This window comes from Amblyomma americanum, chromosome 6 (genome assembly GCF_052857255.1).
Source record: "Amblyomma americanum isolate KBUSLIRL-KWMA chromosome 6, ASM5285725v1, whole genome shotgun sequence".
NCBI classification, from domain to species: Eukaryota; Metazoa; Arthropoda; class Arachnida; order Ixodida; family Ixodidae; genus Amblyomma; species Amblyomma americanum.
Window position 1 is genome coordinate 173,735,519 of NC_135502.1, and position 18,414 is coordinate 173,753,932.

The following is an 18,414-nucleotide window of genomic DNA, read 5'->3' on the forward strand; positions in this document are numbered from 1 at the left end:
CAGCCCCAAGATATCACTCTGCCTTTACTTCTGGCGCGTAGTGCATGCATACATGTGCTTTGCACGTATAACATTTCATTGTTATCTATATGCACTCCTATAACAAAACAGGAGTTGTGTCTGTGAATGAAAACTAATGTACGCCAAGAATATTTAGAAAACAACGCAGTAGCGTTTACCACGCCAATTATAATAAATGCTGAGCACAGAATAAACTGAGAACAAGAAACATTTATCGTTCATTTAATTATCGTTACCCGATGACACTGATATAGCACTAGGTCTTCTGAATTCTCCTGCCATTTCGTGTGGTCTGCTGCACGCTCCTCTGAAGACGCTTCCAGGCACGCGGGTGGAAGATGATGAAGACCACGATTTCAAACTGCAGCGTGAGGAACTGGCAGCATAACAACGCGTGAACGCGGGTACTTGACGATGACGACGACATTGCTTAGCAGTTAATGCAGGCAGGATGTTAAGATTCCTCCAAAATGATTGTTCATCTGAGGGAATTGTATGAACCGACCCAATTGAAATCGGAGTGGCATTTCCTCTTTGTGATTTGCTCAGCCTTACCTCGCATCTAGTGATCTGCTGTTCTTGCAATGTGTCTCGTGACGTTCCCTAAAAGCTTTTTTTAAATAATTTATTTAATATAAATATAATATATCTCCAATGTATTACATGCCATGCTTAAAAACTGTGGCGATGGCATGTTGGTCTGAAGTGCGGCCAGCGGAACGGATTTTTTTAGCGCCGCCGCGGGTTCGGATCCCGCTCCCACAGCTATGAAGTTTTTCATTTTTCAGTGTCTTCCTCCAGTGCGATTACAGCTTTCCGCTGCAGTGAGGCTCTTATGCTGTCGCTTAAAATGAAGAAAATTATTCACGCCACTTGGAAAGCATACGGCACACTCAAATACATCATTTGGGCTGTATAATGGCGATCACTCCAGACTGCCCGAGTCTGGAGTGAACGATTCCTGCGGTCTTTATTTTAGTGCCTTAGCGCTTCCACCCCGCCAATAAGGGTCGTTTGTCTGCCCGAAGCCTGCTTCTAGCACATGGGTGACCTTGGTCACGTGACATTGTTACGTCACCACATGCTGCCCACCGGATTGCCAGCAAACTGCCCACCGTGGCAGTTCAATTTACGATTAGTGGCAAGAGATCCCTCAGGAACAATATGGATCTCATAAGCCCCAACGATGGCAGCGCCTGTCATCGCAAGGCAGTAGCGGGTAGCATAACCGCTGCACCTCTGCGCTAGGAGCAGAATCATAACGCCCATGGATTTGTTATTATAGCGAATTGACCAATTATATCTCAGCAAAAGTCTAAAATGATGCAATAACACGCAAACTAACATCACATTGTATACCAACCGAAGTAAGCCAGTTCAGGTCAAGCAAAAGCATATGAAGTCAACATACAGCGTGCAAAACCAGGACCAATGGTGGTAGCGCATGATAATTCGTGCTAAACGAAGCTAAACCACCAGGATTTTTTTTTGCTTGCACGTGTAAGCAATACCCAGACACTTAATCTCAATTCCCTACCATGCCTACAGGAAAAATGGTTCATGAAATCAGGCGCCTGATTACGTACTTTTCACCAGGGATAGAAATAAACCAAGAGGTGTTCCTGTTATTTGGAGAGCAGTGCAACTTTTTTTTAGCACCTCGTACAAGGCGGAGCGAGAGATGATTCAGACAAAGGTGGTTAAGACCTACAGGCTCCCACGTTGTTCCAACAGCCATATCTCACGCTTAGACAAGGCCATCGAAGTGCTGCTCGCACACGAGTCACGAGCAGCACTTCGATGGCCTTGTCTAAGCGTGAGATATGGCTGTTGGAACAACGTGGGATCCTGTAGGTTCTTAAGATTCAGCAATTGTTACTTTCATTTCTTTCTAGGTTTGTAAGTTTGTGATGATGACATGAGGATGTGACGCAGTTATTAGAGATTATTTATATGTGGCTTTCCGATTATAGCGGTCAGTTGTAAGTCAGTGGCCCTTCGTTTTAGTTGCTCAGTTTCTTGCCGTAAGATGCAATACCAACTCGCCCACTATGCTATGTTGCTACAGGTTAACACATATTGCAAAAAGATATGTCGTCGGAGTAGCCCTACCTCCCCCCTGAGATTAGGAAGACTTTGTCCTCTTGTCCAAAGAAAGCGGAAAGTGTTGATAGTATACTGACAGTGGTTTACAGCGCAGAACGACAAACGCGGGAAGAAAAAAAGAGACAGAACAGACCGCTCTTCGGTTCTTCCTGTGCTTGTCTCTCTGCGTTGTAAACCCCTGTCAGTAAGCACCAACTAGCCTGCTAGAACGTTCTCGCATGTTGACACTAGTTCCCTTTCCTGGAAAGTGAAGCATAGAGTGAAATTTTGCGATTTGATTGGCGTACAAAATTCCGTTCCTGTGTGAATTAGCGTACATAGGCCAAAACGGGTGGGATGTGAACATTCGCCTTAGAGGGCACAAAAATGATTGTTCGTTAGGGGTGAGTGAACATCTCCGAGAATACAACAGTTGACGTCTTCTCTTTGAGGCCACACGGGTGTTGTATCGTCATCAACAGCAAAGAACCAGAGAGGTGATGGAAGCATTCTACATAGCCTCGCATGGAAACTGCGTGAGGGAGCCTTCGCTCTCGTTGTCTAAGAGTGAAATAGACTTTATGCGCCATTTTTGGTCGTTTGTGTTCTTTGTCTCTTTTTTTTTACCTTGAAATGTTCACTGTGTTCTTTGTCGGTGCCTTTGGTATCGTTTTGTAGTTAAGAATTTTTTTCCTTTCAACGCGCTTCTCCTCTGGTCTTTCTTTGTCTCCGTTTTTTGCGCTCGCATTTTCATCATGAGAATGAGAGGGCCTTTTGAGCTTTGTTGCTGAACTGGAAAAGATCCCTGTCATATAAGTCGGTGATAGATTTAGGCAAAAGAAAGGCTTGTCCACATAGTACTTCCTGAGCAGTGCCTTTGTGTCTTGAAAACATGCGTCTCTTGCCTGCACCATGTACCTGGGACAGAAGTGGCTGATGGTTGATTTCCTGTGCCATTGTGCAAACACATAGTCAGAGATGCTCCTGTATCGGTAATACCCGCATCACTTCAATATATGCCAGAAGTGGGTTAGCTCTTGGAGCGTACTTTGGGATCCGCACAAAGGCGTATCTGAAACATAAGACAAATACTGTTGCGTATGTGTGTACGGCACTGACACTGCATCACTAAACAGATCCACTCTCATCTGTATGGTATAGTTCATACACAGGCACTACAGGCATCACTGAACAAGAGTCATTATTCCCAATGTTCACCGCCGAACTCGCGCTATCTCTAGATCAAGCTACAAAGGTAACCTTCTCAATACTATCTGAAAAATCCAGCGCAAAGCGCTGCGATGAATCTGCATGTAACTAATCTGAAGTAGCAGTCCTAACAGTCCTAAATAGTAGCAATCCTAAAGGTCGAAAAAACAATAACGCTTGTGAAACGAGCATTAACAAACGTACAGCATGCACTTATACACAAAGCATAAAGATAATTAAAGCAATCAACTGTAAAGAGAGCTTTAAAAAATCTTATTCGTTCAGACGGCCAGGATGTTCTCTGGAAACCACAGTTGAACAGTCTGTGCCACTTCAGTCCCGCCATATTACCTATGGATTGCAGTTTTCGGGGAAGCATGCAGTGGCGGCTGGCGCTGCCTGAAAGATCAGTGTGATTGGCTGCTCCGTTAAACTAGAGAAAACTCCTTTTCGAAATAAATCAAGGAGGCGGAAAAAGAAGCACGCAGCAGCAATCACTTCTTTCAATGAAAGTTTCGTGCCTCTGTCGTAAGGCTTCCTTTGGTTCTAGGCAGGTCGGTGGAAGAGAACTTTTGAAGCGACAGCTTCACCATTGGACCCCGAACTTCAACCGCGGACCAAGCAAATTTGATCTTCAGCTGAGTTAGAGGTCAAACCATGAAAGACAAAAAAAGAAATTGAATTATTATCTATGACTGTGAGTCGAACCCGCGGCTGCGCGAACAGATCTCCATTACGGGCCGCTGAGTGAGACCACTAGGCTATCTTTTTTTTCTTGTTTGCATGTAAATTGTGCCGAAAAGAAAATTCTAAGCACGCTTACGCCACAAACACCAGGCCACCGTACCCCTGCTCGACCCAACATTCGAAAACATTAAAAGTCTGGGAGGCACACACGCGTCCAGATAGGGGAGCCAGCAAGGAGGCTCTTGCAGGGCAGCATATACTCCCTGCATCAAAGCACATTGCTCACGAAACGATGATTTCGACGACCGCTGCGATTCCGCGAGGCGGTCTATCATGCGACTCTTCCAGAGACTAAATGGTCCCAGCAACATAAATAGATCATATGGCACAGCACTGTTTTTCTCCACAGGCAAAAAACGGATACTGCAGGGTGTGATGTCAATGTCCTTGTTAACTGTTCGTTGTAAAATGTTCCAGAAGAATATAGCATCAATGCACAGAATAAAACAACGGTCAATTGTCTCTGGTGTATTGCACAGCCGGGATTTCACCGTCCATGGGGCAAGCATCTCCTTAGCATGAAGCCATGCCTTCACAGGCAGCGTTGATGTGTGTAGCTTAAAAAAGAATTTTCGCGGCAGAATAAATGCACATTCGCCTAACACGTTTTAAAACACTGGCATCAAGGAACTGCGGAAAAGGTTACCGTTACAACGGTACAGGGAACAAATACTCTGTAAGGGCCTGAGTCACCTGCCTTCCGGAGAGGCTATACAGGTAGTCTGAAGAAAAGCGTACAGCGAGGAAATGGAAGGTGTCAGCAACTTCCCTAAGGAATCCCCATAAAGGCCCCTCACGAGTGTGTCCACTCGGTGCGACTAGGAAAGACAAATGAGCACTGAGATGCCTAATAAGCACAGCTACTAAAAAGGGAGGTTTGACGATTTGAAAAAGAAAAAACGCGAGACAAGCTGATGCACGAATAAGTGAAGAAGGCCGAGTCCATCAGACTCTACAGAAAGAAATAGGCTATCGCGACGCATGGGCTCAAATTGGGAACGCCATACGAATGTAGCATATATTCTCTGCACCACCTGCAGTTTCTTCCTCGCACAGTGGATAACCTGCAACACATTGGCAAGTTTTGCAAATAAAAAAATGTTGCAGACTTGAGCCAGAGCAAACACTGATAGCGCCACTGTTGCGAATTTGGCGAAGAGGAACCCCTAGTGACATAGGTAGTGAAGGAGACCTAGTGGTCTCCTTCACTACCTAGGAGACCACTAGGCTATCGCCAGCGCACCTCATGTTAAGCTGCACCACACTCTCGCGCTGTGCATTGAAGAGCGTCGTCTTCATCAACTTCCGTCTGCTCCGTCCCGCGGCACTGCCTGTTCTCCGTCGTCTTCTACGTAGTACAAATCCAGGCTTTCGTTCCGATTCGAAGGTAGTACACATTCTCTGAACTGCAAAGGGCTTCGGCTTTATCCGCCCCCAGTACTTGTAACATGCGAGGCTAAAATTTATCTTCACTGAAATGTACCTATAAGGCTTAGCAAGTAATTAACCACTCAGGCAGGACTGCAAGTATTGCAAAACAATATTTTGTCAAGCTAAGATTGTATTGCCGGCAGAAAATTCAGTGCATTACTGCATCATAACCAAAGTCATTATAGATTTCTTAAGCTTAGTAATCACAGTGTATTTATAAATGAATTGAGGCTTGTGTCACAGTGAAGGAAAAAAGTAGTCCCACAAAAAATTCAGAGGCCACTTAAGGTTGCTTACGTACAGGAATAGGAAGGTATGGAACTGTTTAGAACGCGGGTTTTTTTCCACGACGCCTGTAGGCATTGCATTTTTTTCTGTTGTGTTATTTTTTATTTAATTTTTCGTCATTTATTGTCTGTTAATTTTAATTTTTCATTCATTTTATTTGTTTTTCTCCTATTTTCATGTTTTTTATCTCTTCTAAATTTTTTATCAGTTTTTATTTGTTATTTTTTACTATTTTACTTTGTTCTTATCTTTACTATGATTTATATTGTTTTAATGATTACTGAATAATGACTAATTTAATCACAAGTTACTAATTAATGACTAATTACTATTCGCCCGTTCCATAGAAATTGCTAAGAGTATATGGCTTATAGCAATTATGCCATTGATGACGTCATATTGTGACATATTTCGTGGACGGACGGTCAGCGATGAGCCATTAAAGGCTTTCGCCTTAAAAAGGGCCGGAGAATAAAACTTTTACAGAATTATCTCTTAAAACGACTGTTCCGTAACTCCGTTTAGTTGTGCATATCAACATCAAGCGTCCACAATGGCGTTACACCCTCTGCACATCGCCGATATCCCTGACAAACGAAAACCATAAGCGTCACGCACTCACGCGTGTCAGCATGACTGAAAGGATAATCAAGAATTGGAAAAGCTCAATGTGAACTATATAACGCCCATAATCTGCATTACCACAGGTGTAACCGTCATTCATTTTTTAAGGGCCATCGTTGTATATAAGTGTAAGCTAGAAATAATAGCTCCTCAACAATACGATATCTTGATTTTCAGTAAACATGCCCAGCATTTCTTGACGAAAACATTTTTGAGCGGGAAACCTTTTATTAATGCAATTTTTTCATATAATTCAAAATTTCACTATAAAAATCAAAGAATGCGCAGATCACACCACTGCATTGTATTTTTTTTTCTATTCACGTTTTTGCTATCGTCAAAAGCGTTAGCCATTGGATTTCGATGGCAGTCTTAACTGCTCCATGCGATCGCTGGAAGCGCTGTAAAAGAAAGATTTTGCTACATATCAGAATATTGGATCATTACTTTGAATATTTGCATAACAGTGTCCTACAATTTCTCAATTTTCAAAAAACTTTGGCCCGAGGAAGCACGACTTGCATGGAAAGTGCTATCGAGAGGGTGTACCTACATACATATTGCTACAGAAAACAGAATGTATCAGTAAAAGCCGGACACGTTAGAGGTGACGGAGCTCTAGCAGAAAATTCAACATGCCCAGAACCAGACTATTTTGCTTTTAACGCACACATTACAGCAGCAAACACACGGGAAGAATCAGGAGCAAGTAGGACGAATAAAATGCAGCATCATGAAGAGCTTTATAAAAGCATTAGAAAACACGAATTACTTCGCAAGCAACGCTGTTTTTTATCAGAGCGAAGTTTTTTCAGCGAATACAGAGCAGCCACTGGTTCTTGCGCAAGCCGTCATGTTTTCCTTTAGGTATCACAAAAACTGCCCAGCCATCTTCAGGCTGCTTGCTGCAGTTATACACGCAATTAAGAGCACACAAAATTCATCGCGCAACACACCCTTTTCCGAGCTCAGGACAAGAATGGCGCCAAAGAAAACAAAAAACTCAAGCAGAGCGTTATTTCCGCGCGTTTTTAAGGGCAACGTTCATAAAAGCAGGCGGAATACGATTCCCACGTAATGGACGTGCAAGGGAGACAACGGGGAGGATTTCGCGCGGCGGTGGCACACTTCCGCAGCATTCATGCTACAAAACATTTAAATTTAACCTTTAAGATAAATGCAGAACACCATAGCATCATGGGATCCGAAGCCACAACTTCCGCTCGTGCAAAGCCCTGGCATTGTACCGAGAGCGCCGCATAGGACAAGCAGAGGTTGTGTACGTTCATATACCAGCTCCGGTGAACTGTATTTTCATTTCATTGTGTAATAAATAGGATTAGTGCCCTTAATTTAAAGGCTGACAGAGTTAAGTAAACCGTGCTTTTTAAGGCGAAAGCCTTTCATGGCTCATACTCGCGGCCACGAGCATGTCCATCCGATGCCACGCTCTTCATCGACTCGATAAGAAATGAAATCTTTGTGCACGATGGCATTCGAACCCCCACCCTTCCGTTCCGCAGCCGAGCGTGCTAACGAGTATACGCTACTTCCTACCAACGCATGTGTAGTTCTCCTTGTCTGGGACGCTGGAGAGTGCTTGCGGAAAGGCGTCGAATCAGACGGATGCCTCCCAAACGCCCTCCAGTGTCTCCAGCATTTAACATTCACAAAGAGCTGTGTACTTAATCAACATCTTAACCACACATCACTGACACAAGCAGCAACACCGCGCTAAAGGCTTTCGCCTCACCGCACTTTAGGTCAACAAAGTGCCCCCTGAATTTTTTTTATTGTCCTAGGGCTCTATCACCTGCGTGACCTATAAATTTATAATGTCTGCGTTTGTACGGTAGCCTATCGGCTACAGATGCAATAATGAGCTTATTCGCAGAAGCATTACACATGCAAGTGCATAGGTCCTTTGCCCAGATGCGAAACAAATTATTGCAGGGAAATAAAGAAATAAGACACACTTTATTTAAAATCCAAAGTATGCATTCACTATGTGAACACCTGGTAAGCGAGTTTTTCCTAAAAAATATTCTATGGGCAGTTCTAAATCTCTTGTGCAGAATCGTTCTTGGGTAATTGTACTGATCAGACAATTTTTTTAAGAATCCCAAAAAGTACTTCAATCGCTTTAAAATCAAGCCACGTGGAATTTCTTCTTCAGGCCTCAGAAGTATCTGAACCAGAATAAGCGTTTGTGAAAGTGCTTCTGTTTCTGTCAATGTTTCTGCTGTTCAAAATTAATGACTTCTGTTTCGGTGCTTTTCCAAGAATGCTCCTTGTATGCGTATACATGAGGTGTTGTAGCTTGGATTACTGTCGGTAGCTGCAGATTCTGTAATTAGAATATTCAAAGGCCCAAGGGAATAAGATTGTTAAATTCATTTAATGTAGCAGTCTTCTGTATGTTTTCCTGGCAGCCTGCTTATGCCCTCCTTGCTCCTTAATGAGAGACGGATATCTCTTCTGAATTGTGAGAAAAATAAGGCCTTTTTTTCTCGCTGAAGACGAGTTTCGTGATCTGTCCACTTTTGCAAACATTTGCGGGGTTCGAGCTTTCTTTTAGTGGAGAAATTCAAGGGTTCTTAAGGACTTTCAAGCGCATTTCATACATTTTTTTCGAGAGCTAATGGTTCGCGCAGCTTATAAAACAGCATTTTTAATACACCACAAATGTACCCTGCATTGGACAAGAATTTCCTGCAAATCCTCAAACGAGTTTTATATTTAGTCTATGCTTTCACCAAGTTCCGCTTCTTTTCTTTCAAACTCAACCGATCCTATCCGGACGTTTCTGTTTTGTTCATAACGACGCATTACTTGATCATCTATAATATCTTGTTTCGAAGCTGCATATCACAGTTCAGTTAGCAAGCCGCAGGCACGTGCGTTTCGCGCCACTGGAACACATTAGCCAGGAATACAATAAAGACTGAGTACAGGGTCAGCCACAGAGAGCGTGAGCACGGCTCCGCGTGGCTGCACGCATGTGCAGCCCCATTGCGAGCAAGCTTGTAGCAAATTCGTGCAAAGGGGCACTAGTCGCCAAGCACCGCGTCGAGGACTCTTTTCTCGTGCGCCACACTGCAGTGAATCATGAACGCGTTAGATGCAGTGGCACCCCACTCGTGAGTGGCCACGCACAGCCTTCTTCCCGCTAAGTGTGGTTGACACTGCACATGAGCAGAAACCGCGCACAGCAGATTGTGGGATTTTTTCCCACAACGATTACAAGTAGCTGGCACGTGTGCGCATTATCTGCTACAGTGCTTTGGCCAACCGCATCGGAAGTAACCTTTTTGCTTTGCTGCCGCGGATTCGGTTCATAAGTGAAGGAGCACACTGGTAAAAGAAGATCAGTGTATTCCAGCATTTTTTCCCGAATGTGCTCGTGGAAACCTGACAACGGTGAGGAGGACGCGCGCGAGTGCGGCAGGCGAGAGACATGAGCCGCAAAAAGAACAAAGCTCTTCCATCCCTTTTCAGGCATGGGCGCCTGACTGCTCTGTCAAAACAGTCTGGTGGCGCCCGATGTCTTTAGTACAAACAACACCACATCAGTCAAAACATCCTACGTGAAATGTACGTCAGAGCGTTTCAGTATTTAGCGACAGAAGCTATTAACGCGCGCACGTGAAAGTGTAACACATAATACTTGGACAAGAGATAAGTTCGTCAACTGCAGGCGAAAACAAAATGTTACATAAGACAACTAAAAAATATGGAATGTCTTGCTTGTAGGAGACATAACTTTTTTATACAAAACGCAACATAGCTTGTCAGGGTAGATAACCTGGAAGACAACTGCTGCATAAAGAAACCTCACTTACAGAGAACGGCTATCCTGCTGGGGTTGCCAGTTATGGCAGGAAAATCTTATGCTCTTCGCGCCGTCCATGAAAGGACGGAGCTTCTGCTGGAGCCCAACGCGGCCAACAATAGAGCAAGTCTGTCCAAGTCAATTTTCTACTTGTGCATGTTGCAATGAGTATTCTAAATATGGTTTATGTGCCTTTGTGACTGTTTTCACTTTCCAAATAAGAAACGAATAACAATATCAAGAGCGCCAGGCTTTGCTGAAGGTGATTCTCGATCTGGCGACAGACGACGGAGTGGAACTCCGGTTTTGCCGTAAATATTATATGGTGCTCCTGCCGCAACACCTCGCAAGCGCAACTGTGCCCAATCTGTGGTGCTAAGCCTTCCTGCGCAGACCTAAGACGCATTTTCTGCGGCCCGCAGATGGAAATAGCTGCCTGCACTGTGGCTAGAGATCAAAATCACATTTTTCAGCTCCATTATAAACTAGATTACCTGATTCCGGCTGGAATGAATATATTGTTATGTGGCGACCAGCCGAAGAGTGAGGCGAGATGAATGATGGCAGTGAGATGATATTAATGTCTGCTGGCTTAGCGCGAGCGCTCCGTCCCGTCCACTGGCAGCTTCGTCGTCTTCATGGCACTGTACCCGAGGCGCCCGAGCGATTGTCCCGATCGTGGATAGAAGACACCGACGAAGAGATGCGCTCGATGGTTCAGAGGACGGTACAACAGAAACGGCATGTTGGGGAAGTGCTGGCCGCCACGATGAAAGATATGGGCGAATGAACCCTTGTCCACCAAGCTGGTACGGCTGCAAATAAAACAACCGTAGCTGGCACTGGTAATGACGAGCTGGAATGTCGTTCTTTTTTCGCTGGACTCTGATCCAGCTGGAATATAGCATGTGAAGAGCCTAGCTGAGCTGGACATTGCTTTTTCAAGCTTTCCAGCTGGATGAGAAAAAACCTTGAAGAAGCAATGTCCAGCTAAGCTAGGCTCTTCAGTTCTCCGGCTGCAAGGCTTCCAGCTCTAGCGAGAAACAACTAAGAAAATACCTTCTACAAGTTATCAGGTAGCGCGAAACCTGCCTTGAGTTGGCAAACCCGTCAATGAACACTTCATTTTGCTTAAAAAATAATTTTCAATAAGAGAAAGTGAAATCTAGTTTTGCTGATCAACAAACAATTGGGTGACCGCGGCACTGCAGAATAATTATGCATTCATTGAAGTGCAACACTTGTGTACTGCGTGCACATGCAAAATCAATTAGGCACCTTGATAAATGTTTCACAAATCTTCCAACCGCTCTCGCCATCTCGCTGGTGGGCGTGGCTGGACACATTCACCCTGGAGTGGGCACGAGAGCAACGCTGACAGCGTGTCTCACGCACCGGCTTCTGCATTCCGCAGGCATTCTTGGCATTCAAGCTCCTGTGCACTTCGACATCGGCGCACGCCCTATCATCCAGCCCGGTTCTTCCGCCGTCACCTTCAGAGAATACGCACAGATTGGCGCTTCCTGAAGACCATCTGCGGCTGGTTTTCCTACCACCACTGCGCACGGCCTATCAGGCACCGACGTCATCGACAATGTCGTGCGCTCCCACCGGCTACTTAAACGACCGGCAACCTGACAACATCTTCAGTGGGCACGGGAGCAACCCTGACCGCGCTTCTGCATTCCTCAGGTATTTAGGCACTTTTCCCTCTATGCTATGAAAAGCAGTAATCGGTGCTTGCTTTTGCTCCCGTGCCCACAAGTGTTTCTTGAGTTTGTTTGTGACTGCTCTCAATGCTCTTCCTGCTACTGTGTTCCGGCGATGTAGAAACAACACAGGCCACAACACTCGCTCCAAATCTGCGCTCGAAAGCCCGTCTTTTCCGAGCGAGCGTTCCGAACAAATGGCTGCCGTTTTTAACCTTCTTAAGGTTGTGCGCGCACGTTCTGTTCCGTCTACAAAGAATCAGGCTAAGCTTGCCGCAGACATAAAAGCCATAAAAGCTAGCCAAAAAGCGTAGAGAACAAACTTGGTCGCGTTCAAGAAAGGCTGGACACTCCGGAAGAGAAAACAGACGCGCAATACCAGCTTCCTGTATAAGCGACCCACATTCAAAATTCCCTACAAGCCCTGTCAATACAGCATGATTTTTTGCAAACTCGTTTCGACGAACTCGAGGACAGATCACGGCGCAATAATCTGCTTTAGAGAAGCATTCCTGACTCACGCGAATCCTGGAAGGGAACTGAAGTCAGTGTGAAAGAAACCTCACGGGCATCATCGACAACCTATCACACTTATCAATAGAACGCGCACATCGCATGGGCCAGTATTCTCCCTCAAAATGTCGCCTTATCATAGCCAAGTTCAACAACTTCCTACTGAAAGAACGTGTACTTTCGACACGCAGTAAACTTAAAGATCAGCGTATAACAGTGTCCGAAGATTTTTTCCCCCGTCATGCGTACTGCCAGAACTAAGCTAGTGGAATTCGCGAAGAATCTGCCAGGCTTCCTTAGTTTTCAGTTGCGCTACAAAAAAATGACAGTAATTGAGAAATTATACGCGTGCAATGCCTCCACTGATAGCATAGTGGAGATTACCATGCCATCGAAAACAGATGCTTTCCACGGCGGGGCGCCGCAACATAGTATAGCCATCACTGATAGCACAGTCGAGTCTGCCACGCCACAGAATAGAGATGGTTGCCACGGCGGAGCGCCATCACGTGATACTAGCTAGGAAAACGGGAGGGGAGTGAAACACGGCAGACAAACATACAGGTGTTGTTTTGCAACATACGTAGCATCCTTAACATGCCTAATGAACTAGCCTCTGCAATTGATGCTATTAACACCGACATTATTGTGTTAACTGAGACCTGGCTTCGACCTCAAGTTAACGACTGGGAACTCTTCCCGACAGCCCGCTGGTTTTCCTTTTATCTTTGTGACCGCACTACCAGACAGGGAGGTGGTGTTCTCTTAGCTATTTATAAAGCCTTGCAGTCACAGTGCATTCAGGTTCCCAGTTCCTTAGGGATAATTTGGGCTAACATTGTTTTTAATAACCAGAAACTTGTGATTGGAGTTTGCTGTCGTCCTCCATCCGACTTTTCTAACTTTGTGAAAAAACTGCGTGATGCAATCAATCTTGTTACATCTCGGCACCCTTCATCGCCTATGTTGCTACTTGGCGGCTATAATATCCCAAACATTGCATGGGATACTCACCCCATAACCATTAATCTTTTCTCTACACCAGCTAAAAACTTCCTTGATTTATGCTCCGTCTTCTCTCTAACACAACTTGTAAAAGAAGCTACCAGAATTACAGATTTTGTTTCTAGTACGGTCGACCTGGTCCTTACAACGCAACCTTCCTTTGTTTCAAACATTACTTACTTGCCATGCCTGAGCCGCCATACCCTCATAAGCATCGGAATTTGCCTCCCTCCGCCGAAAAACTTGGAGAAAACGAAAACCATTTATAACTAATTAAGGCCAACTTTGACGCCATAAACGGTGAGCAGCGTGTATTTCTGGACACTATTTAAACGGTTTCATCCATCGCAACGTTGAATCGAATTGGAACTTGTTCGTGGCGAAAACTAAAGACTTAACAGATAACTACATACTAACCCGTATATTTACGTCTAACAGCACAGCTCCCTGGTACAGCACTAATACCAAGCCGTTGTCTAACAAGAAAAAGCGTATGTACAAACTTGCAAAACATTTTTCAAGCTGCGAACGATCGAATGCTTATAAAACCGCTTGACGTGAATACATTACAGCGCTAGAACAGGCGAAGAACACGTTTTTACAAGGTACCCTTAGGTCCATGCTTTGCACTGCTCCTCAAAAGTTTTGGCGCACCATCAGCCCGACTGATAGCGATAGCATATCTCTTGTTGACAATTCTGGAACTACCATTCCCCCCGAACTGCAAACTTCTGTGTTAAACGACGTTTTCATTTCCAATTTTTCTATCACCGCCGATCCCCCGCTTACCAGCACCGTGTAATTCGGTTATACGCCCAAGTATCCTCTCACAATGGACCTTGATGGCGTTGCAAAACTGATAAACTCACTAAAAATATCCGCTGCTCCAGGATACGACCTAATCAATGACAAGTTCCTAAAAAATGCAAGTGTTTATTCTCCTGTCATACTAACGAAAATTTTTCAGCAGTCACTTTACCAGGGTTCGCTACCTGCCGCATGGAAGGTGGGGAAGGGGATTCCACTCCACAAATCAGGTAACAAGCACTCTCCACCATGGTGCAAGAATAATGAGGTGTTGACACAGCGCCCGCTCGAGCGTCCCGATTATGTTCGGCCGTGGCGGAGCGCACCTTGCAGTTCGGCTGCAAGCCGACAGATGGCGCCGATGTCCGCGGGTGATATGGGATGGGCGTCGTTCTAGAGCAGAGAAGCTAGCAGTAAGATAGCATTTGAGGAGCGATTGAGAAAAATTGGCGGAAAACCAGTGGGCTAGAAAAGTTTTCAGATACCTGTATATAAGGAATGTTGATACGAAATGGAGAAAGCGGACTAGAAAATTGACAAACAAATATCTGGACAGCGGTATGGGGGGCAAATCAGCAGTTATCAGTCAAGAAAAAGGTTAAAGAAACAGAGAAAGCTTTGTGGAAAACAGGGATGCTGACTAATACCCCTGTCACACGGGACTTTTTCTCGGCCTTTGCCGTAAAGTTGTCTTATTGCACTAAAGGAGGAAAACCGAAAAGGAGCAGCGACGCTGCTACACGGCAAATCCAAAGGAGCTAGAACGCGGCCTCCGTGAATGCCAAAAGTCACCGCTGTGTGTGAAGCGGCGCTAGTAACATTATGAAATTAAAGCAGACGGTAGCACTTCAGCTAAGAGTGCATTCGTTTATGTTGGAAAAAGTAGCTATCACGATAATAAACGAGCGTTCTGACGGTGAGAAACGGATATTTTGAAACAAAGTTTCTTTTTTTTTCATCGTTCTCGGTCCGACCACGGTAGGCGCACTTTTCCGTTCGGCTCCTCGTTGTGTTCGAGAAACGTGCTTTGTTGCTTGTGTCTTTGTGCACACAAGCAAACTCAAAACACGCACTCAACAAAGAGCAAACGAAGAAAAAACAGCAAAGCGAGATGCGCAAGCACGTGTGTGTCGATGCGGTTGCTGAAAAGCGTTCAAATCCTTTCTTAGCAGTGTGGATGTCTTTAGTCATAGCCTCCTCCACGGTGATGTGCACTGTAACGCAAAATTAACCATTGAATAAGATAAATTAGATATTTTTTACGGTCTCAAAACTAAAAATTGCGTCAATTTTTTATTCTTTGAGCTCGCTAGCTGGCGCTGCCGTCTGGGTTGCTCCTTTAAGCAACTTTAAGGCCGCTGACGGCCGCCTTTATTGCTACGGAACTTTATCGCAAAGGTCTCGACGCTTTGCCGTGTAGATGCGCGTCACTCACCTTTGGGGCAAAGGACCTTAATTTCTAAGGCCTTACAAGTGCCCGTATGACAGGGGTATAAATCAGCACTGGGAACTTACAGGATTTTTAAGCAGGAAATTTCCAATGAAAATATCTATGACAATTGTAGGGGAAGCTCATTGTTGTTTGAGGCCAGGACGGGAGTTTTGCGGACTAAGACATATAGAGTACGGTACCTTGAGAAAGACACGTTGTGTGTTGCGTGCGGAGAGGAGGGGGAAACGGCTCAACACTTGATACTTTTCTGTAAAGGGCTTCACACTACAGTGGAAAGCAGCGCGGCTGATTTATCCAAGGCATTGGGGTTTAAGGACAGTGAAGGGAAAGTAGATTTTAAGCGGGTAGAAGTAGCCAAACGAAGGTTATCTGATTGGTGGCTAAAATCAAGAGAAGAGTAAAATTTTATAAGTCATGGCTAGGTGGTTTGAGCCACCGCCCGATTTGAAGGGTTCAGCTGTATCCATCCATCCATCCATCCATCCATCCATCCATCCATCCATCCATCCATCCATCCATCCATCCATCCATCCATCCATCCATCCATCCATCCATCCATCCATCCATCCATCCATCCATCCATTCGTCCGTCCGTCCGTCCGTCCGTGCGTCCCTCCGTCCGTCCGTCCGTCCGTCCATCCATCCATCCATCCATCCATCCATGCATCCAGTTGAGCGGCTCTGGCGCCTTGAGATTCCGCTCTCCAAGTTCGAATTTCGCTTTAATGGCGTCAATTGAATTCAAAACGCTAAGGAAATTCGTTCGAAATTAAAATCAGCAGTGTGGCAGTCTTAAAATTTTGTTTGCATGAAATTATCTTGTGTTAAGCACTTAATGATATGGACTCGGCCGAGCAGCACTCGTAGCGCATTCACATTTCGCTTCTTCGCTGAATTCATATTTCATTTGATCTAATTATAGATCTAAGCATAATAAATGTAATAGTGTTCATGTGACGTCACGCCAGCCACTTCCGCCGGATGTCCGCCATTGGCAGGTACTGAAGATAGCTGCGCTAGACTGGCTGGGCTCGCGGCGCCTGCGCGTTCGTTCGCTGCTCGGTTCTACGCAAGACGATGGCCAACGCCGACCGGCATGAGTTTTGCCGCTCCTATTTCTACGAGCTTGTGGGGCGTACGCGGGCTCGTTATGAATCCAAGGTGGAAATGTGCGGCGGCCTGGACCCCTACACACTACGCGTTGGGACGGACTCTGCTCCGGATGCCGGCTTGCTGCCAAGCACGACGCACAATGATATCATCAGTTACCTAGTGTTATCAACTAGCTATTTGTCTCATCAGCAGATGAAGGCATACAAGTCTCTTGAGGCCCATAATTACTTCACCAGTGGACGGGTAAAAACTGTGACTGCCATGCGAGTGCCATCGAAGCGTGTCGTCGTTCTGAGCGAGGTGAGCTTCCTTAACGTCGAAGCATGTATGCGCGGAAGCGCGCGTTTGTGTGTCCTTGTATTTAAAATATAGATTTGTACTCTAATATTTGTGGCTAACGTGCCGCCCGCAGCACTCATTAGACTGTGCGGTCGCTTTGTTTCGAATGGCGGATACAAGTTCGTGTATGTAGGGTACGTGCGAGTGCAAAATGATTGGAATTGAAAGAAATGGAGCTATCGACATACGCTTACAGCCTCAGATTAAATGTTTGAATGCACTGCAGCCTTAAATTATCGATGAAATTCGTAGTTGGGTGTTTGACGTGCTCATGCTGCAGCTGGGAAACTAGTGATGCCGTTGAGTCTCGCATGCCACTGACCTGAAATGTCCGAGAGAGTGTATGAACGCGCATGCTTCATCAGCTGGTAACATTACCAAGCAACTGGGTCCCAAGGCAGTGGTGTACAGTATTTTTTTCCCCGAGGACATGCATCCCGTTAACTTTTTCGGGCGATAGAAAGTTTCTGCATTTTGTCCCAATCGAAATGCGGCTGCTGAGGCCGGAATCGTGCTAGCAATCCTCAGATCAGTGACTTCTTATGAAGGATGTAGATTGCTGTAAGCACCCAATTACTGGTTATTTTTTCTCAGGTCACCCATTCGCAAAGGCTAAGGGAGGCACCACTGAAGGTGTGGGTTCTGGCTGAGCCTGACGGAGCCATCGTCACAGCGCACTGCACTTGCATGGCAGGTGCAGGCGAAGCCTGCTCTCACATTGGTGCTACATTGCTCGCTGTTGAGACGGCGGTACGTCTCAGAGACTCACGAGTGTGCAAGGACAAAAAGAGCATGTGGCTTCCTGCGCACAGCTCTGGGGCTGGCAATAAGAGGATCAGAGACAGATTTTTCATCAAAGAAAAAGAAGCAGCGTATGGATAGTATTCACGTGAAGAACGGTAGCTGAAGAAGGAGCAGGTCGTTCTTTGTTCGCAGAGCTGAGGAAGACGGTCTCACTGGGCGGTGACTGTTCGTATCACTAGCTTCTGATTGCTTGATTGTCTTTCGCTTTTGCAAGGCGCTTGCAGGTCGCTAGGGGCGCATGTCGACGTCCTCTCCTGGCCAGGGGAACTCCCCCTGGTCGGCCAGCCTCCCCCCTAACCAACTCCCCCTGGACGCCTTCTTTCGGGGTGGCGTCGGCACTATTCCCGTGGCCTTGCTTCCATCGGATGGTGGCGCCATTCGACTCAATAACCCGGATATGGTTCAGACTGCGCTACAGGCGATTATGCCTCACT

At 45.6% G+C, this 18,414-nt stretch overlaps 1 protein-coding gene across 1 annotated transcript in view; it reads left to right on the plus strand.

Moving 5' to 3' along the window:
* The first annotated feature begins 16,801 nt into the window (after nucleotides 1-16,801).
* The window catches only part of LOC144095608 (uncharacterized), a 30,561-nt gene continuing 28,948 nt past the window's right edge, over nucleotides 16,802-18,414 (plus strand). The window contains exons 1-2 of the mRNA XM_077629282.1: nucleotides 16,802-17,137; nucleotides 17,771-17,999. Of these exons, the coding sequence (XP_077485408.1) occupies nucleotides 16,802-17,137; nucleotides 17,771-17,999 (565 nt within the window). The remainder of the gene's footprint in view (nucleotides 17,138-17,770; nucleotides 18,000-18,414) is intronic.